The sequence below is a fragment of the Dreissena polymorpha genome, chromosome 5 (assembly GCF_020536995.1).
Source record: "Dreissena polymorpha isolate Duluth1 chromosome 5, UMN_Dpol_1.0, whole genome shotgun sequence".
NCBI classification, from domain to species: domain Eukaryota; kingdom Metazoa; phylum Mollusca; class Bivalvia; order Myida; family Dreissenidae; genus Dreissena; species Dreissena polymorpha.
The window spans coordinates 115919357-115942611 of record NC_068359.1 but is presented as its reverse complement, the minus strand read 5'-3'; the positions used below and the strand labels follow the sequence as shown (position 1 = coordinate 115942611).

Genomic DNA, 23255 nt, shown 5'->3' with positions numbered 1-23255 from the left:
AATGCTGCTGCGAATTTCCACTTCCACAGATTGAGAAATAACAACTGCGGTTTTATTTGTTGAAGACAAATTGCGGCTTTATTATTGGTAACAAAACAATGCCATTATATCATCTTTCAGGCTAAATTTCCCCGTGTCCTTATCGGGTATACACATTAAGTAATTTCTAAAACCATGGATTGAAACTAACAAAGATTACGGATAATGCCACTTAACGATGTTAATATGTTTTAAAATGGTACGAAACTTGGTTGGACGAAACGACACCAACACAAATATGGCTGCGCCCATTAAAATCTGCATGAAAAGGTTGTTTGACGTTTATTTTCATTAAGCGACCATTTTTCTTCAATTTATTAGCGTAGATTATCTATTGTTGTTGTTTCTTCACACAATAGAAGAAACTATTTTGTTTAATATTGAAAATAATTAGAATTGCAAATGTTCTGTTATATTGAGTAAATTTCGGATAGGTATTAATATTCGGACTGGTTTTCATTGCAGCAAACTGCACATTCTTAGGCTTATAGAGTGTTTTATTAGACCGTTTGCTTGTCAGAATAAGTACGTTTTCATTTTAAAAATTTCTAGACCTGGGTGGGGATCTTTTGCAATAAACATTAACATGAAATGTTTGAAACCGTATTTTTAAATGGAGCAAAACTACATTGAACAATATTGACACCAAATAGAGAAGTTCATAATGTTCGGGCCAAGCACTCCTAAGCAAACAACAAACAAAGACGCATTTATTTACTCATTCGGAAAAGAAACTGTACCATAACAATTGAAAATAAATATCGCAAAAAAAGGAATTGGGGAAAATTCTTGTCATCAGGGCCAAAACACCAACTTTGAGGAAAGGGCCACAGCCTTTTTTGGGGGGAATAAAAGACACAATTTAATGGCTTTGGGGAATGAAAAATACTGAGGTAGATTGGAAGTTTAGAGAAAAATGCATGATTTTAAAGAAATTTCAGTAGGGGAAAGAGCATTTTTGGTTAAGGTGAAGAAAAAGAGGCCCCTTGCGAAGAAGTGTTTTTTGGCCCTGGTCATGAAGTATTAACTGGGAATTATGGGTCTCTTTAATTGCAAAGTATAAATTGCAAAAATCAATTATAATAACTACATGCATTTTGGCTTGGCTTGAAATGCTCACTTGCTGATAAATCACTGCTGGAACAAAATGTACAAACTATTTCTTTCCTTTTGGGAATTGTTCAGATGGGTATTTAGAATTTTGTAGTTTTTCCTCCTTTTACAGGTACTTCATAAAAAAGGAAACAATGCGTTGTAAATAATGGAACATGGTTATTATTTCAACATTGGATGCCTGCCCGAAATTTGCTCTTGGTTGCAATATTTCAACAATACCATGCAAAACTGCCCCTTCATTTATTCACAGGAGTTTGAAATTCTATCCATAAAGCTAATCTTATGGCTAAATGATAAAAAAATAAACTCCTATATTAGGAGTTTAATTTTTAACCAGGTTTTCCGAAGGAAAAAACTGGTAATTAGATTGGCGAATGTCGGTGGGCGGGCGGGCTGGCAGGCGGGTTGAACAAGCTTGTCCGGGCCATAACTTTGTTGTTCATTGTGAGATTTTAAAGTCATGTGTCACATTTGTTCACCATCATTAGACGGTGTGTCGCGCGAAAGAGTTACGTCTCCAAGGTCACACTTTGAGCTCAAAGGTCAAAAATGGCCATAAATGAGCTTGTCCGGGCCATAACTATGTCATTCATTGTAAGATTTTAAAATCATTTGGCACATTTGTTCACCATCATTGGACGGTATGTCACACAAACGAATTACATCAATATCTCCAATGTCAAGGTTGCCACAACTAAAAATAGATTTATTTTCAAACAAGGGAGTAAAAAAATTCTGATAAAGGTTTACAACTCAAACTGAACAATCAGTTCAGTTTGAGTTGTCTCCCTTTATCAGAATGTTTTTTTCAAATTGAAAACCTGGTTTTGTTACAATTTTGTCCCTTGTTTATTATTTAGCCTTTAGATAAGCTTTATGGATAGAATTTCGAACTCCTGTTATTTATTATTATGATGGACAAATTGAGTGTACAAGTAAACAACTTATGGTTTAACGTTGAACGCCTATTCGTCAAAATGTTAATGTACTATACTTCTAATTTTTTTGTCAGACCAACAGAGACTAAACTAGTAAAACCTTAAAGAAAACGATAATCCATCAAAAGAAATACTAATTCTCCCATAGTTTGTTATTTTGTTGTAATTATATTATCTACACATGAGTTTTAAACTTTTTAAAAGGATTATTTGAGGTCAAAATAGACTATGATATCCTAAGGACCCTAGCACTTTTCACCTTTTCAAGAATAACTTGTGACCTTGGATCATTCTACACTCCTTGCTCACATAGGTTGGTTCATGGTGGTCACCATACCTGACAGGTGGGATCTCCTCTGGATACACAAGTACAGCACAAGACCATAATAATGCAATTGGATATCTTTCAGTGAAAGCTAAAATCTAGCATTGTAATCTTTAGTGCAGTTATTTTATTACATTAGATGAACTTCATGTCATCACATTATGCAGCCACAGATACAATAGAACCTTATAAACTTTTAAATGCCTTCAACAATTCTTTGAATGTGTTTATAACTGATCTACAAGAATACATGTACTACCAGATAATAAAACTGACAAACCAAAACCTCTTATGCCTTCCATAGGTTGGCAAATAGTACTTGTATTTTCCGCCCTACCGTCTGTCAGTCAGTTACTGGTTTACTTCTTTGTGTTGTGGGGCATAACCTTGGATGAATCAATGGGATTCTAATGAAACTTTAGGTTAAAGGGCAATATGGAAAAAAGCAATGTACAAGAACCATGAATACCTATTCAGGATTTACAGACCAATTGCCCTTTAGTATTAGTAAATTTTCTTGCAGAAAACATAACTTGCTAAGTTTTGCAGGAATTAAAAACAACATTTTTTATTGAAAGCAGACATTCAGAGAAAGTGCAAAGAACCACATCTTTATTATTACCGGTATTCTCCTTTGTATGTTTGCCATATGCTTAATTTTAGGTATTGTCTGTTTCTTGTTTGGATTGTAACTCTGAGAGGAAGTGAAGACTAAAAGTACTCTTTCATAATTATTTAAAGAGAGTGTTCATTTGTGTTGATGTTCTTTTTCACTCTATGATTGCATTATAAGAGAAGATATTAAGACGAAACTTCACTATCTACAGTATTTTGGGCAACATGAGTGGGCAGATGGCACAAAATATTTGTTTGGAAAAATAACTTTGTCTAGCACCAAATACTGGTTCTAATCCCAGGAAACAGTGTTGCAAATAAGCCTTAGGCTTCCTATACAATCAAGCTAAAATAAATAACATGATTGGATTGAAGAAAAATGCAATAATTGTTTTTAGCTCACCTGATTGCTCAGGTGAGCTTTTGTGACCGGTCTTTGTCCGTCGTATGTCCGTCCGTCTGTCTGTTAACATTTGCTTGTAAACACTCTAGAGGCAACATTTCTTGTCCCATCTGCATGAAACTTGGTCAGAAGCTTTGTCCCAATGAAATCTCGGCCGAGTTCAAAACTGGGTTGTGCTGGGTCAAGAACTAGGTCACTAGGTCAAAAAAAGAAAAAACCTTGTAAACACTGTAGAAGTCACATTTTATGCCCAATCTTCATGTAACTTTGTCAAAATGTTTGTCTTAATGATATCTTGGTTGAGTTCAAAAGTGGTTCCGATCCTTTGAAAAACATAGCCACAAGTGGGCGTGGCAGTTTTCCTTATTTGGCTATAGAGAAACCTTGTAAAAACTCTAGAAGTCACAATTTTTGCCCAATTTTCATGAAATTTGCTCAGAACATTTGTTTCCTTGATACAAGAGTTGAGTTCAAAAATGGTTCCGGTCAGTTGAATAACATGGCTGCTGGGAGGGGGGAAGTTTTCTCATTATGCCCCCCTTTCGAAGAAGAGGGGGTATATTGTTTTGCTCATGTCGGTCCGTCCGTCCACCAGATGGTTTCCGGATGATAACTGAAGAGCACTTATGACAAGGATCATGAAACGTTATAGGTACATTGATCATGACTTGCAGATGACCCCTATTAACTTTCAGGTCACTCGGTCAAATGTCAACGTCACGATGACCCGAAATAGTAAAATGGTTTCCGGATGATAACTCAAGAACACTTATGCCTAGGATCATGAAACTTCATAGATACATTGATCATGACTCACAGATAACCCCTATTGATTTTCAGGTCACTTGGTTAAAGGTCAAGGTCACCGTGACTCAAAGCAGTAAAATGGTTTCCGGATGATAACTCAAGAACGCTTATGCCTAGGGTCATGAAACTTCATAGATACATTGATCATGACTCGCAGATAACCTCTATTGATTTTCAGGTCACTAGGTCAAAGTCACGATGACCGGAAATAGTAAAATGGTTTCCGGATGATAACTCAAGAACGCTTAGGCCTAGGATCATGAAACTTCATAGGTACATTGATCATGACTCGTAGATGACCCCTATTGATTTTCAGGTCACTAGGTCAAAGGTCAAGGTCAGGGTGACCTGAAATAGTAAAATGGTTTCTGGATGATAACTCAAGAACGCTTATGTCTAGGTTCATGAAACTTCATAGGTATATTGATCATGACTAGCAGATGACCCCTATTGATTATCAGGTCACTAGGTAAAAGGTTAAGGTCACAGTGCCAAAAAACGTATTCACACAATGGCTGTCAAGGTCACGGTGACTCAACTTAGAAAAATGGTTTCCGTATGATAACTCAAGAATGCTTATGCCTAGGATCATGAAACTTCATAGGTACATTGATCATGACTTGCAGACGAAATAATGATGAAACTTGACCAGGATGTTCGTCTGGACAATAGCTAGGTCAAGTTTGACATTTGGTAAAGATTGAATAAACCGACTCCTCTCAGGTGAGCGAACTAGGGCCATCTTGGCCCTCTTGTTATTAGTTGTTGTTTTCCTAGTAAAAACCTGATCTGCTTGTAAGTGTTTTATCATAATACTAAGTTGTAAAATGGAAAATTGTAAAATGTTTCATTAAAGAGTCGCTAATTTACAAAGCCCTGAATTCAAAGCTATCAATGGTTGCAAGCTTCAAACATAACTAAATTAAACCGATTCATGTATTTGTTACAGGCATTTAGATGAAAAGGCAAATGGCGAGGAAAGTGAAACAAATAAATGCTGCAAAATTGACAAACAATTATTGATGTAAGTTGTTTTTTTTATGTTTCAAGCCTTGAGGATATCATGTCCTTAACTTCTTGTGTTGGTAGTCTTCTAATGTTATGTTCATATTTTCCAATCGCACAAAAATGAATTTTACTTGGCTATGCAGCTTCTTACATAGTTTTGAGGGTATATGTGTTTATAACAAAATATCACAAACAAAGCAAGGGATTAAACTCTGTCAGTTTAGAAGTAATACATTTCCATGCATAGCTTTTCAAATCACTTTTTATATGTGAGAAGTTGTTTAGTTCACAATTATTTCAGTGGCTTTTACTTTATATTGTTTAGGGTTGTACATGTTGTTCATCAACAATACTTTTTGAATGTGTATGTTTGCTGTGTTTTCTAGCACAAAGTGTATTGTTTAATCTAGACTTGCTAGGAGCATACAGTATACCAAATCTCCCCACGTTCTCTGTAATGAGTATAAGTCAACCTATTATTATATAAGAACAGTAAGGTCCAACACATATTGTATTTAATGGAACACATAATGTATGCACTTACCGGTATGTTTATTGTCCTTTTTTAAAACTGTACGCTGATGCACCTGCAATTCTGATTGAAACTAATGGAAGCAAGTTCGGATGATAAGTAAGCCATGATTCGTGTTCTTGAAATCCTTTTGTGTTGCTCCAATTGTCACGAGATATTATTCAATTACGAATTCGGAACGTGAAGTCTGTTAAAAAGGGGACAAAACATGCGGAGGATATGGAAAGTAAGGCTTGATTGGTCATTGTCGGCTCGGGTACTACTTAAATGTACCCCGGGTACTCTTAAAATATGCTTAAATGTACCCCGGATACGGAAAATATACTGAAACGTACCCGGGAATTCTATCGCTAAATTGGTCGTTGTCGCCTCGGCTTTTTTTCAAATTTATTATGTTCATATTTACGTCAATATTCTGTAAAAATGGCCTATTTATTATCGAAAATCTTACTAAAAATGTCGTGGCAGGTTTTGTTCAAAGAGATTTTTTTGTATTCTGTAGCGCGTTTTACGACATCGGATATTGGGCGGGAATAAAACTCGGGTACAGTCTAAAATGGCCGGGTACAGCATAACATGTCAGTATATTTTCCGCACCCGGGGTACATATATTGATTTATCAACTGTGATGCTATTTTAATTTATTGGTTTGCTATTTCTTATGCCATAAGCGAAACGCTTATTTTATGTGTAATATATGCTTTATGTACTATGGTTTACAAATTGTTAAAATATGAAATAAATGAATGAATGAATATAAGTTTACTTAAGAGTACCCGGTGTACATTTAAGTAGTACCCAAGCAGACAATGGCCACTCGAGCGAAAGTAAGTCGAAAGAGCTTAAAACGGGGTCGAGACAAAGGGTGACAAATAAGTAGAAGGGTGGGACATAGTAGTTAAGGATCGAGACAAATGAGTAGTTGGGCGGGACAGAGTGGTAAAGGATCGAGACAAAGGAGTAGAAGGACGGGACAGGGTAGTAAAAGAACGAGACAAATGAGTAGTTTGGCGGGACAGAGAAGTAAAAGATCGAGACAAGAGAGTAGAAGGGCGGGTCAAAAGGGTAGCTGGTCGGGACATCGGAGTTGCCGTTCGGGACAAAAGGGTTGGAGGGCTAATAGGTAGAAGGTTATTCCTTTATACAAGTTATAAAGGGCTTTGTGGACCGGGGAAACAGTTGTTGAATAGTCGCGAGGGCTAGGAAACGGCTTGGAAAGGCGTGAAAACGGGTTTGCAGAACTTACGGGACGCAATGGAGTTCCGAGTACGTACTGTTTTTAGGAAGGAAACCCCTACTGATTGAAAATAATCAAAAGCGGGCATGATAATGAACAGAAAATGAGGATTTGGCCAAGAGCGAACATGGAAAGATGACCTGCCCTTCCGTTAAAGGAAAAACAGTCCCGGAAATGAAATTGCCAATATGCTCTCATCTCGGTCACCGCGTGCTTTTAGCAATCAATTAGCCTCGCAAAAGATAAACTTCACCGGTTCGTGTTACAGGTAACCAATTAGACGCATGCCACTCATTGTCTGTTGAAAGCAGAGAGCGTCTGCGCCGTGCTAAACGGCGTTCTCAGTTTTGATGGATGTTCAGCATAAATACTGCAGGCGTAGTTAATAGTATTGAGAGGTTGGAACACGACTTTTCCATCACCACATTGCCATATGGTCGACCGTTAAAAGTGCAAACGGTTAATTGTATTTCAGCTTGATAGAATGGCATGGTTGTCTCTTCACTGTAAGCGTCGTTAGATTTATTGTCCCCTACCGGTATCACCGGAGGGGACTTATGGTTTGCGCTCTGTGTGTCAGTCAGTCTGTCTGTCCGTCACACTTTTCTGGATCCTGCGATAACTTTTAAAGTTCTTAATATTTTTTCATGAAACTTGCAACATGGATAGATGGCAATATGGACATTATGCACGTCATTTCATTTTGTTCCTACGTCAAAAATTGTGGTTGCTATGGCAACCAAAAACAAATAAAAGATAAAAATTCTGAAAATGGTGGAATTTCTGACAATGGTGGAGCCGGTAGGGGACCATATTTCTTGACAATAGCCTTGTTTATGTGGTTTTTCATCGTAACGTGCCGAAATTCGGTCCCTACTTTATAAAAAAAAATATATAATATTCCTTTAATTCCTCATTTAATTGTTTGCTCTTTTGAAAACAACGTACCGGTAGGCTTTGATTGACAACTTTCGTCAACGTTGACGCGGTGAGGTCGTTTATTTCGTGCATTTTTTAAGCTCTCCGAACATTTGTACCAAAGATAATATTCGAAGCTGGATCACGTGGGATCAAAAACTATATATAAAAAAACACACACACACAAGGCCACTTGGTCAAATTCAAGAAAAACACTCTTGAAGTCATTGCTTTCCAATATTCTTAAAAATTTTCCCCACACATGTGTTGTGCTGATACCTCAGCCAAGTTCGAAAATGTTTCCGGCTCGTTGAAAAATATGCGGCCATGGGCATAGGCGCTCGATGTCAATGACAATGTTTTATTTATTTATTTATATATTTTTATTTTTTTTTAGTTACCCGTTGTTTCTTATAATGCATACACATACTAAATCAATAAAAACCTTCCGACAAAACGTCTTCTTAAAAAAAGATAGTTCGACTATGTACATAGATATTGACAAGGTAAATCACTCGCCATTTTCTCAAGCAACGGAAGTGCGTCATTATGCATAATTAAATCGCTGTCACCCCGCTCGCTTATTGAAATGTGCGCGCAGGCCGGGAACCTCGCGAGTGATTTAGTATGTGTAAGCATTTTAATAAACATCGGGCAACTAAAAAAAATAAAATAAAATAAAACATTGACATCGAGCGCCTATGGCCATGGGGCTTGGCAATATTCTTATATGGCTGTGTTAATAATTTTGAACACTCTAAAAGTCACGTTTTGTCTCAATCTTCATGAAACTAAACTTATCCTGAACTGTACATCAGATTAACTATAGGCCGAGTTTTTCTTATTTGGCTGTAGTTTAACATTTTGAAGACTTAAGATGTCAAATAGTTTGTCCAATCTTCACGAAAAACAAGGCTACAATGGGGTCGAGGCAGTTTTCTTTATATGGCTATAGTCGAAAACCTTGAGAATGTGTTAACAGTTTTGTCCTATCAATATACAGCGTAATCAACATATTTCTTCTTGTGATATCTCAGCCGAGCTCAAAAATGGTTCCACCGGATCGTGAAGATTTTTTTATGTAAATTAAGAGCGACCGCTAAATATATATTTAAACTTAATATTTTTTTCTAAACAAATCGACGGAACGTCAAATGATGACATTGGGGCAATTGTCAGATTCTTGCTATTATAAGATTGTATCCATTGTTATCCTATATGTCAAACCAAATTGTGGTTGAATGTTTACAATATTTTTGGAAAATATAGAACTAAAATGGATAGCTCTTTCATATTAAGCATCATGCTCGAGAATTTTGTGGCGTTGCTTTCGTAGTACCGCTTTCATCGGTTGATAATTAGTTTAATAATTGAAAAAAATGGCTAACACATAAAAGTGATCAAACCGTTTATATCGTTTAAATTGAATAAATATTGTGCGAACAACTGCGTTGTCAAAAACGTGATATTCATGCCTGAAAAAGTGAAAACACGCATGTGTTTATACAAGAAAACATTGTTGATTCGCAGTTTATCATTAAATCGGTACAGTTAAGTAGTACTGAACCGATTGTTCAGGTAAGCCTTCCGGGTACATCGTGAATATCTTGCTTGTATCTTGTGTTTAAATTTACATTAAATATACCCGCTACCACCTTTTCCATTAAAAATGCACCAAGGGGTTTAGCACGGGATTTTTTTTTCATATCAGCTAACTGCTATGGTACACTCTACGTTTTGTTTCTGTAAGTTCGGTAATCGTTTATGATCGATCTGATCATTTTAATAATTAGGCGTGTTGTTTATTTCACTATTTGAACTTGATTATCGTTCAGTACTCAGACATACAATAAGTATTATTCGCAACAATATCATGTGCAAGCACATATCCGTATACCATATATTATACCGTAAATCAGAATTTGAGTTAAATACCTGTGTAACTGCATTTTTAAAAACAGTCTCACCAACCCCGACAAACAGTGGCAAATACATGTTATGTTTCGAGTAGTGTATAACACAATTTTCTTCAAAGAGTTGCGATCAAATGAGTCGTGTTCTGAGACAGCTGGACATAATGCTTGTGCGTAAAGTGTCGTCCCAGATTAGCCTGTGCAGTCCGCACAGGCTAATCAGGGACGACACTTTCCGCTTTTTATGGTATTTTTAGTTTCAGAGAAGTCCCTCTTTACCGAAAATCAAGTTTAGGCAGAAAGTGTCGTCCCTGATTAGCCTGTGCGGACTGCACAGGCTCATCTGGGATGACGCTTTACGCACATGCATTAAGCCCAGTTTTCTCAGAACACGACTCAAATGATTACTATCTAGATAGCTGTCAGAATGACTGATACTCAAATCTTCTGTCAGTTGGGAAGAGCTGGTGTTTGTGTGTGTCTGCGAAACAATATGGAACCTATTCATTATTCGTCTGAACTGAAACAGTGTTTGTGTTACGTCGGACTTACAACTAAGTTCATTTCATGGAAACACCAGACGTCTATACATGGGGGTGGTGGGAAATTAGTTGGACTGAAACTCTGCTGAAACCCAGTATAATTGTGTTTATATCTGTATCTATTAACCAATACGTGTGTAAATTTTTATTAATGCTTTTTATAGGTAATTCAACAAAACAAAAAGGGTATGTGATATCTTAGCAGAACTTCTTTGCATTACGGAAAACTGAAAAATGTATTAATTTCAGTTCGGTGGCACTTCCACCCTCCCACTTTTTGCCGCCTCTGCAAGTCATTGTCTTATTTCATTTACCAAACAATATATTCAGTTTGTGTTATCAGTCTTTGTTGAGGCGGTTTTGTCGACATGCCATAGATAAGCGTGGCGGGATCTCACTAGAACTTGAAGCCAAATTTGAAATCGTTTTTCATCCGTGTGCTTTCATTGAATAAAACGTTTTTAGAGTGAAGTTTGTTTGAACAGGCACCTGTGTGTTTAACTGTCTCGAATTACGCATTAACTTGGAATCGATCAGTTGCGAACATGGTGTGCGCATGCATTATATACCGGACGATTAAGATGAATAAAATGAAACTTTAAGTAGTGTCGCGGAGCGTGAATTATTAAGCGCGAAGGGCCGATGTACTTCGAACTAGTGCTTCTGGATGATAGAAAACAATGAAGACAATTTGAAAGTGTGGCAATTCGATTTGCAGGATGTATCCGTTTTTTTTCCCAAAGATGGACTAAACATTTGTGAAACACTGGGAATGAGTTTTGTAATATTGTATACAAACAATGGCGATTTAATGATTTAAGTTTTTCATGTATTGAAGAGTGATTGATACATTTGAATTGATGCACGGATTCACTCGCCAGTTAATAAATGAACTTATGGAATGTGGTGTGATAAATATGCAGTAATATTGTAAGATGTATGGTGAATTTGTGATTGAGAACGCAACTGTTTATGGTTCGTCATGCAGTGGGTTGCATTTAATAAATGATGATGTTACTATAAAAATAAGGGTTGATTAAGAACAGAATTTAGTATGAAAAAGCCATATTTATTTTGTGACACTGAGAAAATTAATCTGGGTTTATTAAACTTTTGGATTAATACTCCCCAAACTCTAGATAAAGAATTATAAAAGCGACATTATCTAAAGAGGGATTATCTTTATCATGTTCATTTGGGGTGTGCAACTTCAAACTTGTAATTCAATTTCTAGCTTCAATGTTTGTTGTTGTTGGGGATGCGAAAGCGTGAACTTCGTTTCAACTAGTATTGGTTACAAACCCGTGCACCTGTTTAGATGGAGAACTTCCATGATCGATCACCGTGAAAAATCTCCACGAAGCTAATTTTGATTCTTGAATAATGCAACTTCTTTGGTTCTGGACCCTTGCGTGTTTGCTCATGGATTTCATGGACTATCTTCTGTCGTGTTTCAGGTACAGATAGATAGATTTATTTCGGAGATAGCATACATACACACAATGCATTGAAACAACATGTACATCAAACAATATGAAGTAAAAAACAATCATAATTGAAAAGTACATGCATAGAATGCACTATGGCATGCACACTAACGTCAAGGATTACACAAAAAGAGCAATATCCCCTATTTCCATTGTGGTCCTTGTTGTTGGTGGCACGACATACAGAGGCACTAGTAATAAATGAATACTAAATACTATGTTAATAATAATAAATACATGAAATATAATACTGAGATTCAGATCAATGAACACAAATGTATCAATTACGAACATACAATACGTACAAAATGAAGCATGATCTGGCATTTGGTGCTCGTGTTAAACGAGATAATATGTATAGTCAAAGCAATTCAGAAACGAAAAACGTCTTGGCGATGGTACATGCGTTTCGTATTAAGTATCGCATGTACATTTTGGGTCTTTTCGAAGGTTGTTGTCTGTCATAACGAAAACGATCTTTCATGACGAATGTTCTCCCCTATTGCATGTCGTAGGAACTCTTAACTAGTAACACATGAACCTGTATGGCGTGACATGTATATATATATATATATATATATATATATATATATATATATATATATATATATATATATATATATATATATATATATATATATATATATATATATATATGTGTACGGGTATTTATGTTAGCGCCATTTCAAACGTGTGTTAACAAATATGAGACACGGCTTGTGAATTTACTTTTCACTTTGTTTGCATTACATTAGACATATTGCGATGTAGCAAATCACAGCGTAGAATGCTGTAGGACTCCTGCTATCGCGACAGTCTCGCAACAGACCATTTTTATGCCCCCGGATCAATAGATCGGTGTACTATTTTGTTTTTGTCCTGTCTGTCTGTCTGTCATTCTGTCCAAAACTTTAACATTGGTTAAAGTTTGATAACTTTTGCAATATTGAACATACCAACTTGATATTTACCATGCATGTGAATCTCATGGAGCTGCTCATTTTGAGTGGTGAAAAGTCAAGGTCAAGGTCATCCTTCAAGGTCTAAGGTCAAATATTATTGTATTTTTATTTCCTAAAACTTTAACCTTCGTTAAAGTTTTATCATAACTTTTTAAATATTGAACACAGCAACTTCATATTTGGCATGCATGTGTATCTCGTGGAGCTGCACATTTTGAGTGGTGAAAGGTCAAGGTCATCCTTCAAGGTCAAAGGTCAAAAATAAATCATTTCTCCATTCAATCTCTTACTTACTTCTCGCGGAGCTGCACATTTTGAGTGGTGAAAGGTCAAGGTCAACCTTCAAGGTCAACGGTCAAAATAAAATAAAAAAATCATTACTCTTTAAATATTGAATACAGCAACTTTATATTTGACATGCATGTGTATCTCGTGGAGCTGCACATTTTGAGTGGTGAAAGATCAAGGTCATCCTTCAAGGTCAAAGGTAAAAAAAATAATAATAACAAAATGTTCATAACTTGTTATGCCCCCGGATCGAATGATCGGGGCATATTGTTTTTGGCCTGTCTGTCTGTCATTCCGTCATTCTGTCATTCTGTCCAAAACTTTTACCTTACAGTAAAGTTTTGCAATAACTTTTGAAATATTAAACATAGCAACTTGATATTTGGCATGCACGTGTATCTCATGGAGCTGCACATTTTGAGTGGTCAAAGGTCAATGTCATCCTTTAAGGTCAAAGGTAAAAAAAAAAGCGGGGCACTGTGTTTCTGATAAACACATAACTTGTTGGTTTTAAAACATATCTTCATATTGTTTATGAATAGTAGCTAACGCACGAATGTTTGATTGAACGGATGATCCTTAACGATACCTCTTCCGGTTTCTGATTTCGAAAATCATGATAGTCTCTTCCTCTTGCAGACAACGTGAGACGGAGCGGGTTGATAAAGATGACACAGCGCAACAGCGGAAGCACGATCAGAACTACTTCCGGTATTAAATTTATATGCGCATTTAAACTATAAGTTCGATATACGAAGTTGGAAGGCGGAAGTTTCAAGATGCACGTTTAATAATTAGATCCAGTATCTGATGTCTTTCTAGCACGATTATTTAACCCCACCCCGAATACGTATAGAACCTATATAAAAGAAAGGATGCGTATTTTTTTTCACGGAACTTAACAATACTACCTCTGAAAAACACAAATAACAAGCTATATATACATGTTCTATCGTAAATGATTAGAATGACCTCGCAATTGTGCGCATTGTTTTATGAAATCGTACAGCTTTGTTGACAGAGCTAGTAACATATTGGCACAAGGCATTACTCGTTAATAGCGCACATGAAAGGCCACTGAAAACTTTAACTGATTATTGAAATAACGCATGCTAGTCCGTTAATAGGGTTGGTTATTCTATTGATTGTACTATGGATCAACAGATGGCAGGCGCGGCAGCAATATTTGGAATTTAAGGGGTGGAACTTTATCTTCCTAAAGTAAATTTGTCTAATCAACGGTTTTTACCTTGGCTCGATTTCGATTTCAGACATCAATGGTTTGTATTTGAACTAATGTTTCATGTTTTGGACATGTTTACATATTTTAAGCCATGCATTTTCATCGTTAACACTGTAGACGTCACATTTCTTGTCCAGTGTTCGTGAAACTTTGGTCAGAACTGTTATCCTTCTGATATATCAACCGACTTCGAAAAGTGTAATGTGGTGTAAAATAAAGTGTCATGTGGTGTAAAATTAAGTGTAATGTGGTGTAAAATAAAGTGTACAGTGGTGTAAAATAAAGTGTACAGTGGTGTAAAATAAAGTGTAATGTGGTGTAAAATAAAGTGTAATGTGGTGTACAATAAAGATCATTCGACAGCCTGGTGAATACAAACTTGTTTCGCCCAATGGGCAACATTTATTGCCCAAGCTTAACCACACTTAGTCAGAAAATGTGTCACTTATTGTCAACTCTATCAATATTTGATGATTTCTGATATAAACTAATTATCCAAGAGCCCAGAAAAAAACATTTTTATGTCCCCCACTATAGTAGTGGGGGACATATTGTTTTTGCCCTGTCTGTCTGTCTGTCTGTTGGTCTGTTGGTCTGTCTGTTGGTCTGTTTGCGCCAACTTTAACATTTTGCAAAAACTTTTGCTATATTGAAGATAGCAACTTCATATTTGGCATGCATGTGTATCTTATGAAGCTGCCCATTTTGAGTGGTGAAAGGTCAAGGTCATCCTTCAAGGTCAGAGGTCAAATATATGTGGCCAAAATCGCTCATTTTATGAATACTTTTGCAATATTGAAGATAGCAACTTGATATTTGGCATGCATGTGTATCTCATGGAGCTGCACATTTTGAGTGGTGAAAGGTCAAGGTCAAGGTCATCCTTCAAGGTCAGAGGTCAAATATATGTGGCCCAAATCGCTTACTAGTATTTTATGAATTCTTTTGCAATATTGAAGATAGCTACTTGATATTTGGCATGCATGTGTATATTATGGAGCTGCACATTTTGAGTGGTGAAAGGTCAAGGTCATCCTTCACAAGGTCAAGGTCATCCTTCACAAGGTCAAGGTCATATATAGGGGGACATTGTGTTTCACAAACACATCTTGTTTTCTATTACACAAACCAATGTAATTTATGGCCCATGTCGAATGTCAATGGAACATCGGCGAAGGTGAAAGATTCAAAACTACCCCAATATAAAAGTAACAATAAAGGCAAATCATGTGCTATAAAAACAATATGATGAAGGTAGAAGGCGTGTATATGACATACCCTGTACACAATGAGATAAAGTAGAATAATTTAAATTAATAAGTTAAAGCAAAGTTTAACAATGGAAGCAATTTTATTGGAGCCGCTTTGCTAGATGGCTTCACCCACTCCCTCCAAGTTTGCCGTTCTCTAGATGGTTTCACCCGCATCCCCCAAGTCTGCCGTTCTCTAGATGGTTTCACCCGCTCCCTCCAAGTCTGCCATTCTCTAGATGGGTTCACCCACTCCCTCCAAGTCTGCCGTTCTCTAGATGGTTTCACCCACTACCTCCAAGTCTGCCGTTCTCTAGATGGTTTCACCCGCTCCCTCCAAGTCTGCCGTTCTCTAGATGGTTTCACCCGCTCCCTCCAAGTCTGCCGTTCTCTAGATGGTTTCACCCACTACCTCCAAGTCTGCCGTTCTCTAGATGGTTTCACCCGCTCCCTTCAAGTCTGCCGTTCTCTAGATGGTTTCACCCACTCCCTCCAAGTCTGCCGTTCTCTAGATGGTTTCACCCGCTCCCTCCAAGTCTGCCGTTCTCTAGATGGTTTCACCCGCTCCCTCCAAGTCTGCCGTTCTCTAGATGGTTTCACCCACTACCTCCAAGTCTGCCGTTCTCTAGATGGTTTCACCCGCTCCCTCCAAGTCTGCCGTTCTCTAGATGGTTTCACCCTCTCCCTCCAAGTCTGTCGTTCTCTAGATGGTTTCACCCACTCCCTCCAAGTCTGCCGTTCTCTAGATGGTTTCACCCACTGCCTCCAAGTCTGCCGTTCTCTGTAACCGCCACTGCTTATCATTTCTGATTGCTTAAAGGTCCATTAATAATTCAAACCAATGCAATCATCGGAAGTCTGTTACACAACGTTCACGGTAATGGTATTACCTGCATTTCAAAAAAAAGCTAATTACTGGCTCAGGGGTCTTGATTTTAAAAGCAATTGTCCGAAACATATGAAATCAAGGGACTGGAGCGGATGTGTGTTGCAACAGAAACAAGTATTGTGACTGTCGAGAAACAATGTCGGAATAGTGTTTTCACACTGACTTAATAACCCAGATGAATGAAGTTGCTAGTTGTCTTTATATTTTTTCAAGTGACAAGCATATAACGAATTCAAAGGCACGCATCTTATAGAAAACCTTATATAGGTTCAATTTATTAAATTTCTGAAGTCGGTTATTCGTTAAATTCTATTTATTGTTCCAGAAGGCAATTTAATGAAAATTTAAATACACTGCACTTACGTTGTAGGACAATACTGTTAACAAATCACGTATATCACGTGATTATTTGAAAAAAATATGGTGCCATTCTTAACCGCCTGGAATAGGATTTTTTTATTAACTAGTGTGGACAATCTTGATAGTATATGATTCTTATCAGTGTGAAACTTTTTCTCTAATAGTTTAACCTTTGCGAGAATAGTATCTCATTCTTCACAGTTTGACAATGTCCATTCTGTACACTTGACAATTTTCATTCTATGCACGTGTCAAATATTATTCTTAACCTTTTTGTAAAGTGATTGCTTGCGGAGCCGTTTGTATTCCATGAAATCGTATTATCTGATCCTCTCGGACTGCTATTGTCTTGCCATCTGTTTATTCATACTTAAAATGTGACCAATTTACTATCACCTTATGTGTGACAAATATGATGTTATTTCTGGTTCCAGGAGCTATGCGGACATAGACGTGCACGAGGAGATGTTGAGCGACACCGTGCGGACGAACGCTTACCGGTAGGGTGCTACATGTATTGTACCTATGTAGGGGGCTATGTATTTGTCGCAAAATTTAAACTCCGACGGTAGCAATCAAAGTTAAACCTTGCACAAATTATCTTAACTAAATTTTAATTTAGTCAAGAACCTGTGGTCTTATTTACGGATGCTGCCACCAGTCCATTTGGACAAATTTCCATGTAACTTGTACACTAGCCAAGCTAGTAGAAATTAAATAAGTCATTTGTTTCTACCACGACATTTTATTATGCCCCCCTTCGAAGAAGAGGGGGTATATTGCTTTGCTCATGTCGGTCTGTCGGTCGGTCTGTCGGTCTGTCGGTCGGTCTGTCGGTCTGTCCGTCCACCAGGTGGTTGTCAGACGATAACTCAAGAACGCTTGGGCCTAGGATCATGAAACTTCATAGGTACATTGATCATGACTCGCAGATGACCCCTATTGATTTTGAGGTCACTAGGTCAAAGGTCAAGGTCACGGTGACCCGAAATAGTAAAATGGTTTTTGAATGATAACTCAAGAACACATACGCATAGGATCATGAAACTTCATGGGTAGATTGATCATGACTCTCAGATGACCCCTATTTATTTTGAGGTCACTAGGTCGAAGGTCAAGGTCACGGTGACCCGAAATAGTAAAATGGTTTCCGGATGATAACTCAAGAATGCATACGCCTAGGATCATGAAACTTCATTGGTAGATTGATCATGACTCGCAGATGACCCCTATTGATTTTGAGGTCACTAGGTCAAAGGTCAAGGTCACGGTGACCCGAAATAGTAAAATGGTTTTCGGATGATAACTCAAGAACGCATATGCCAAAGATCATGAAACTTGATAGGTAGATTGATCATGACTTGCAGATGACCCCTATTGATTTTGAGGTCACAAGGTCAAAGGTCAAGGTCACGGTGACCCGAAATAGTAAAATGGTGTCCGGATGATAACTCAAGAATGCTTATGGCTAGGAGCATGAAACTTCATAGGTACATTGATCATGACTGGCAGATGACCCCTATTGATTTTCAGGTCACCAGGTCAAAGGTCAAGGTCACAGTGACAAAAAACATATTCACACAATGGCTCTCACTACAACGGAGAGCCCATATGGGGGGCATGCATGTTTTACAAACAGCCCTTGTTTCCATTATATACACACATTTTATTTCAGCATTTCCAACAGAAGTCAAACATTAGACATTTAAAATATGTACACCACGTCAGAAATATGTTAAGTTTAGATACATTCTAAAAGCTCCACAAACAACAAAAACATCATTTCCAAAATCCCCCTCTTCAAAATAACTTCAGGTTTATATATATAACCCCCTACCCGAACTCTCAGGTTAACCTGAATCCTCGGTTAACCTGAATCCTCGGTTAACCTGAATCCTCGGTTAACCTGAATCCTCGGTTACTTCAAGAGTACCTGAAATTGTACTTCATCATAGACCTGACCATTCAATGCCGAAGTGTCAGATACCCATTGATAAACAATTATCCCCCATTGATAAGCAGTTATCTAGAACTGATCTGATAATGAGTGTTGTAGGTGTACCTGAGTTTACATAATATATTGTAATCTACCTGAAGAACTATCACCTTAAATACATGCACATGTTTTATGTAGAAAAATATTGGTACAAGTATTAATGAATAAAACCTCAAAAAGTGAAAATAATCATTATTGCTATAAAACATTTTAGATGCAAAATAGTAAAAGACTCACTAATAAAGTAGCAATAAGATTGTTAAAAACTGAAACATATTGTACCTATGTAGTGGGTTACATGTATTGTACCTATTTTGGGGGTTTATATGTATTGTACCTATGGAGGGGGCTACATGTATTGTACCTATGTAGGGGGCTACATGTATTGTACCTATGTAGGGGGGCTACATGTATTGTACCTATGTACGGGGCTACATGTTGTGTACATATGTAAGGGGCAACATGTATTATACCTATGGAGGGGGCTACATGTATTGTACCTATGTAGGGGGGCTACATGTATTGTACCTAAGTAGGGGGCTACATGTATTGTATCTATGTAGGGGGCTACATGTATTGTACCTATGTAGGGGGCTTTATGTATTGTACCTATGAAGGGGGCTACATGTATTTTACCTATGTATGAGGCTACATGTATTGTACCTATGTAGGGGCTACATGTATTATACCTATGTAGGGGGCTACATGTATTATACCTATGTAGGGGGCTACATGTATTGTACCTATGTATGAGGCTACATGTATTGTACCTATGTAGGGGCTACATGTATTATACCTATGTAGGGGGCTTCATGTATTGTACCTATGTAGGGGGCTACATGTTGTGTACCTATGTAAGGGGCTACATGTATTGTACCTATGTAGGGGGCTACATGTATTATACCTATGTATGAGGCTACATGTATTGTACCTATGTAGGGGCTACATGTATTATACCTATGTAGGGGGCTACATGTATTGTACCTATTTAGGGAGGCTACATGTATTGTACCTATGTATGAGGCTACATGTATTATACCTATGTATGAGGCTACATGTATTGTACCTATGTAGGGGGCTACATGTATTATACCTATGTAGGGGGCTACATGTATTGTACCTATTTAGGGAGGCTACATTTATTGTACCTATGTATGGGGCTACATGTATTGTACCTATGTTGGGGGCTACATGTATTATACCTTTGTAGGGGGCTACATGTTGTGTACCTATGTAAGGGGCTACATGTATTGTACCTATGTAGGGGGCTACATGTATTGTACCTATGTAGGGGGCTACAAGTATTATACCTATGTAGGGGCTACATGTATTATACCTTTGTAGGAGGCTACATGTTGTGTACCTATGTAAGGGGCTACATGTATTGTACCTATGTAGGGGGCTACATGTATTGTACCTATGTAGGGGGCTACATGTATTATACCTATGTAGGGGGCTACATGTATTATACCTATGTAGGGGGCTACATGTTGTGTACCTATGTAAGGGGCTACATGTATTGTACCTATGTAGGGGGCTACATGTATTGTATCTATGTAGGGGGCTACATGTATCGTACCTATGTATGTGGCTACATGTATTGTACCTATGTAGGGGGCTACATGTATTATACCTATGTAGGGGGCTACATGTTGTGTACATATGTAAGGGGCTACATGTATTTTACCTATGTAGGGGGCTACATGTATTGTACCTATGTAGGGGGGTACATGTATTGTACCTATGTAGGGGGCTACGTGTCTTGTACATATGTAGGGGGCTACATGTATTGTACCTATGTAGGGGAAGCTATATGTATTGTACCTATGTAGGGGGCCACATGTATTGTACATATGTAGGGGGCTACATGTATTGTACCTTTGTAGGGGGCTACAAGTATTGTACCTATGTAACGGGCGTATATGTATTGTACCTGTGTATGGAGCTACATGTTGTGTACCTATGTAGGGGCTACATGTATTTTATACCTAAGTAGGAGGCTACATGTATTGTACCTATTTAGGGAGAGGGGGGGGGGGGGGCTACGTGTTTTGTATCTATATAGGCAGCTACATCTTTCGTACCCAGCGAATCGATTGTATCACTCTTTTCAACGTATTCATACAACCAATTCTTAGATTCTGTATAAAAAAGATTTTTCTTAAAACTGTACTGTTGTTTATATGCTTTATTTTTGAGTCTTACTTGACATTGGGCACCTCAAATAACATTAATCTTCGAACATGTATATGACAGTGTGCTAATGACATATGAACCAATTTTTGCTTGCGTTATTCCCTGGTGAGTGTTGGGGGTGGGGGAAGCCGGTCTTAAATTGGGCTTTAGACTGGTAGCGATTCCCGACAGACGGGAATACGAAAACAGTCCGATTTGTCCTCGATCGGAGCGTAAAATACACTTTAGCCGGATGTTATAATGGAGCACGAAAGACTCCCAAGCAATTACATTAGATGCGCAAAAATCAATTTTCCCTGGGCCAGACTTCCGCTTCCCAAATTTTGTTGAAATATAATTATCGGTGCAAAATATTACAGGGCGGGAGAGTAGACTGATGTTATCTTTTCTTTCTAACATTTCGTTCATAATTATACGAATTATGTTATATTTATATGCAGTTCTTGCTATAAATTTTCCAGGGAAATGTATTTGGTAAAATGGAAAAAAAATCATTCACATTTTCAGCAGACTCTAAATTTCAGTGTTTTAGATAAGTTTAGGCGAGAAAGTTGTGCAACCAGTTCATAAGTCAAACCTCTCGCTTTTAAACCGAATGATTTCTCAGCGTACGTAGATAACCAAGCCGCTAAGGCCTAAGGGTGACCAAGTTCGGGTAATCAAAAGATTGTAATATTTTGGTTAGAACGAATATTTATTTTATACTTTCCGGTGGTTTATAGAGAAATATCAGTGAATTAAAACTGATAATTTCACTGTTTCAAACAATGAAAATTATCAGTGAAAATTATCGATAATTTTCACTGTTTATGTTAAATGACGTCATTTTTTGGACGAAATGACGTCATTTTCCCAACGTAATTCTTTAGTTAAACTCTTTAACAATGTATATAAACTGTGAAATAAAGCATAAAATAAAAAGAAAATTTGTTGGGTTCGGTGGATTATCGATTTTAATTCACTCGTGATCATATAAAATGTATATTTCACTCGTGGCTGCGCCACTCGTGAAAATATTATTTTCTATGATCACTCGTGAATTAAAATCGATAATCCACCGAATCCAACAAATATCCTCTATTTATTTTATGCTTTCCGGTGGTTTATAGAGAAATATCAGTGAATTAAAACTGATAATTTCACTGTTTTAAACATTAAAAATCGATAATTTTCATCGTTTACTGTGAAATGACGTCATTTTATTGACGAAATGACGTCATTATCCCATCGAAATTCTTTAGCTTAACTATAAACAATGTATATAAACGGTGAAAAAAAGGCATAAAATAAAAAGAGAATTTGTTGAATGCGGTGGAATATCGATTTTAATTCACTCGTGATCGTAGAAAATATATATTTTCACTCGTGGCATAATTTTATATGATCACTCGTGAATAAAAATCGATAATCCCCCGAATCCAACAAATATCCTCTATATACTTAATTTTAAAATATGCATTGGTTATTGTGTAGCGATCATGTCCGAAGCCTTTTTCTCAAAAAATATTAATTATTTAATTTAATGAAATCTCTAATTGAAATTCTGAATATTGAATTTATTTATCCAACACAGTTTCCTTGGTTTTCACCATTTATCAATTTTGCAACTCTTGAAAAAAAAACGTTTATTTATCTTTACGTGAATTTAGGTATGTGAATTAAGGGATTGAGTCATTAAATCTTACAGTGATAAAACAGGATCCCCCCCCCCCACACACACACACACTTTAACCACATGGCCATTAATTTGTTTCACATTTATAAAGACGCTGTAGCTGCATGGCGTTTCGCACGACTTTATTACCTGTCTTATCTGAGCAAGACATTATCCTTGCCAAACAGTTCAAAGTGTATTCTGCTTCATCCATTTCTGTGTAGACGTGCCAAGAGTTTGAAGTGACCCTTGTACGTAAATTCCTGCAGAAAGCTGTATATATTTTGTATATATTTTGGTCTGGTTCATATTGCACGACTGGGTAATTAAATGGATAATAAACTGAATTTCAATTCTCTTTTGTTGCTTTTTTTAATAAGAATGCTCTTCGGTTATTTATTTGTTTACACTTGTATGTTAACTATTAATTCCGGGATAAGCGAGAGGTTCGATGCGTCAGTAAACCGGTTTAAATCTTCTATGCTTAGACGGTTCCAAGCGGTGACCCAGCTTAACTCATTCGTATTGTCGTTTTGT

General features: G+C 37.2%; 1 protein-coding gene and 1 long non-coding RNA gene across 3 annotated transcripts in view; one reads left to right on the top strand and one right to left on the bottom strand.

The window, feature by feature from the left end:
* The first annotated feature begins 256 nt into the window (after window positions 1-256).
* LOC127832534 (protein arginine N-methyltransferase 6-like) overlaps window positions 257-23255 on the top strand; it is a 42778-nt gene continuing 19779 nt past the window's right edge. Inside the window, exons 1-4 of one of the 2 annotated variants that reach the window (XM_052358044.1) lie at window positions 257-309; window positions 5193-5267; window positions 13770-13841; window positions 17307-17372. In XM_052358044.1, the coding sequence (XP_052214004.1) occupies window positions 278-309; window positions 5193-5267; window positions 13770-13841; window positions 17307-17372 (245 nt within the window). In that variant the 5' untranslated portion in view covers window positions 257-277. Of the gene's footprint in view, window positions 310-5192; window positions 5268-10811; window positions 11851-13769; window positions 13842-17306; window positions 17373-23255 lie in introns of those variants that run through there. The other variant, XM_052358045.1, reaches the window with a different exon arrangement.
* On the bottom strand, window positions 19772-20593 carry LOC127832544 (uncharacterized). The gene is made up of 3 exons (XR_008026947.1): window positions 20556-20593; window positions 20286-20339; window positions 19772-19825 (listed from the first exon to the last, which is right to left on the bottom strand). It is a non-coding gene; the product is annotated as an uncharacterized LOC127832544 (long non-coding RNA).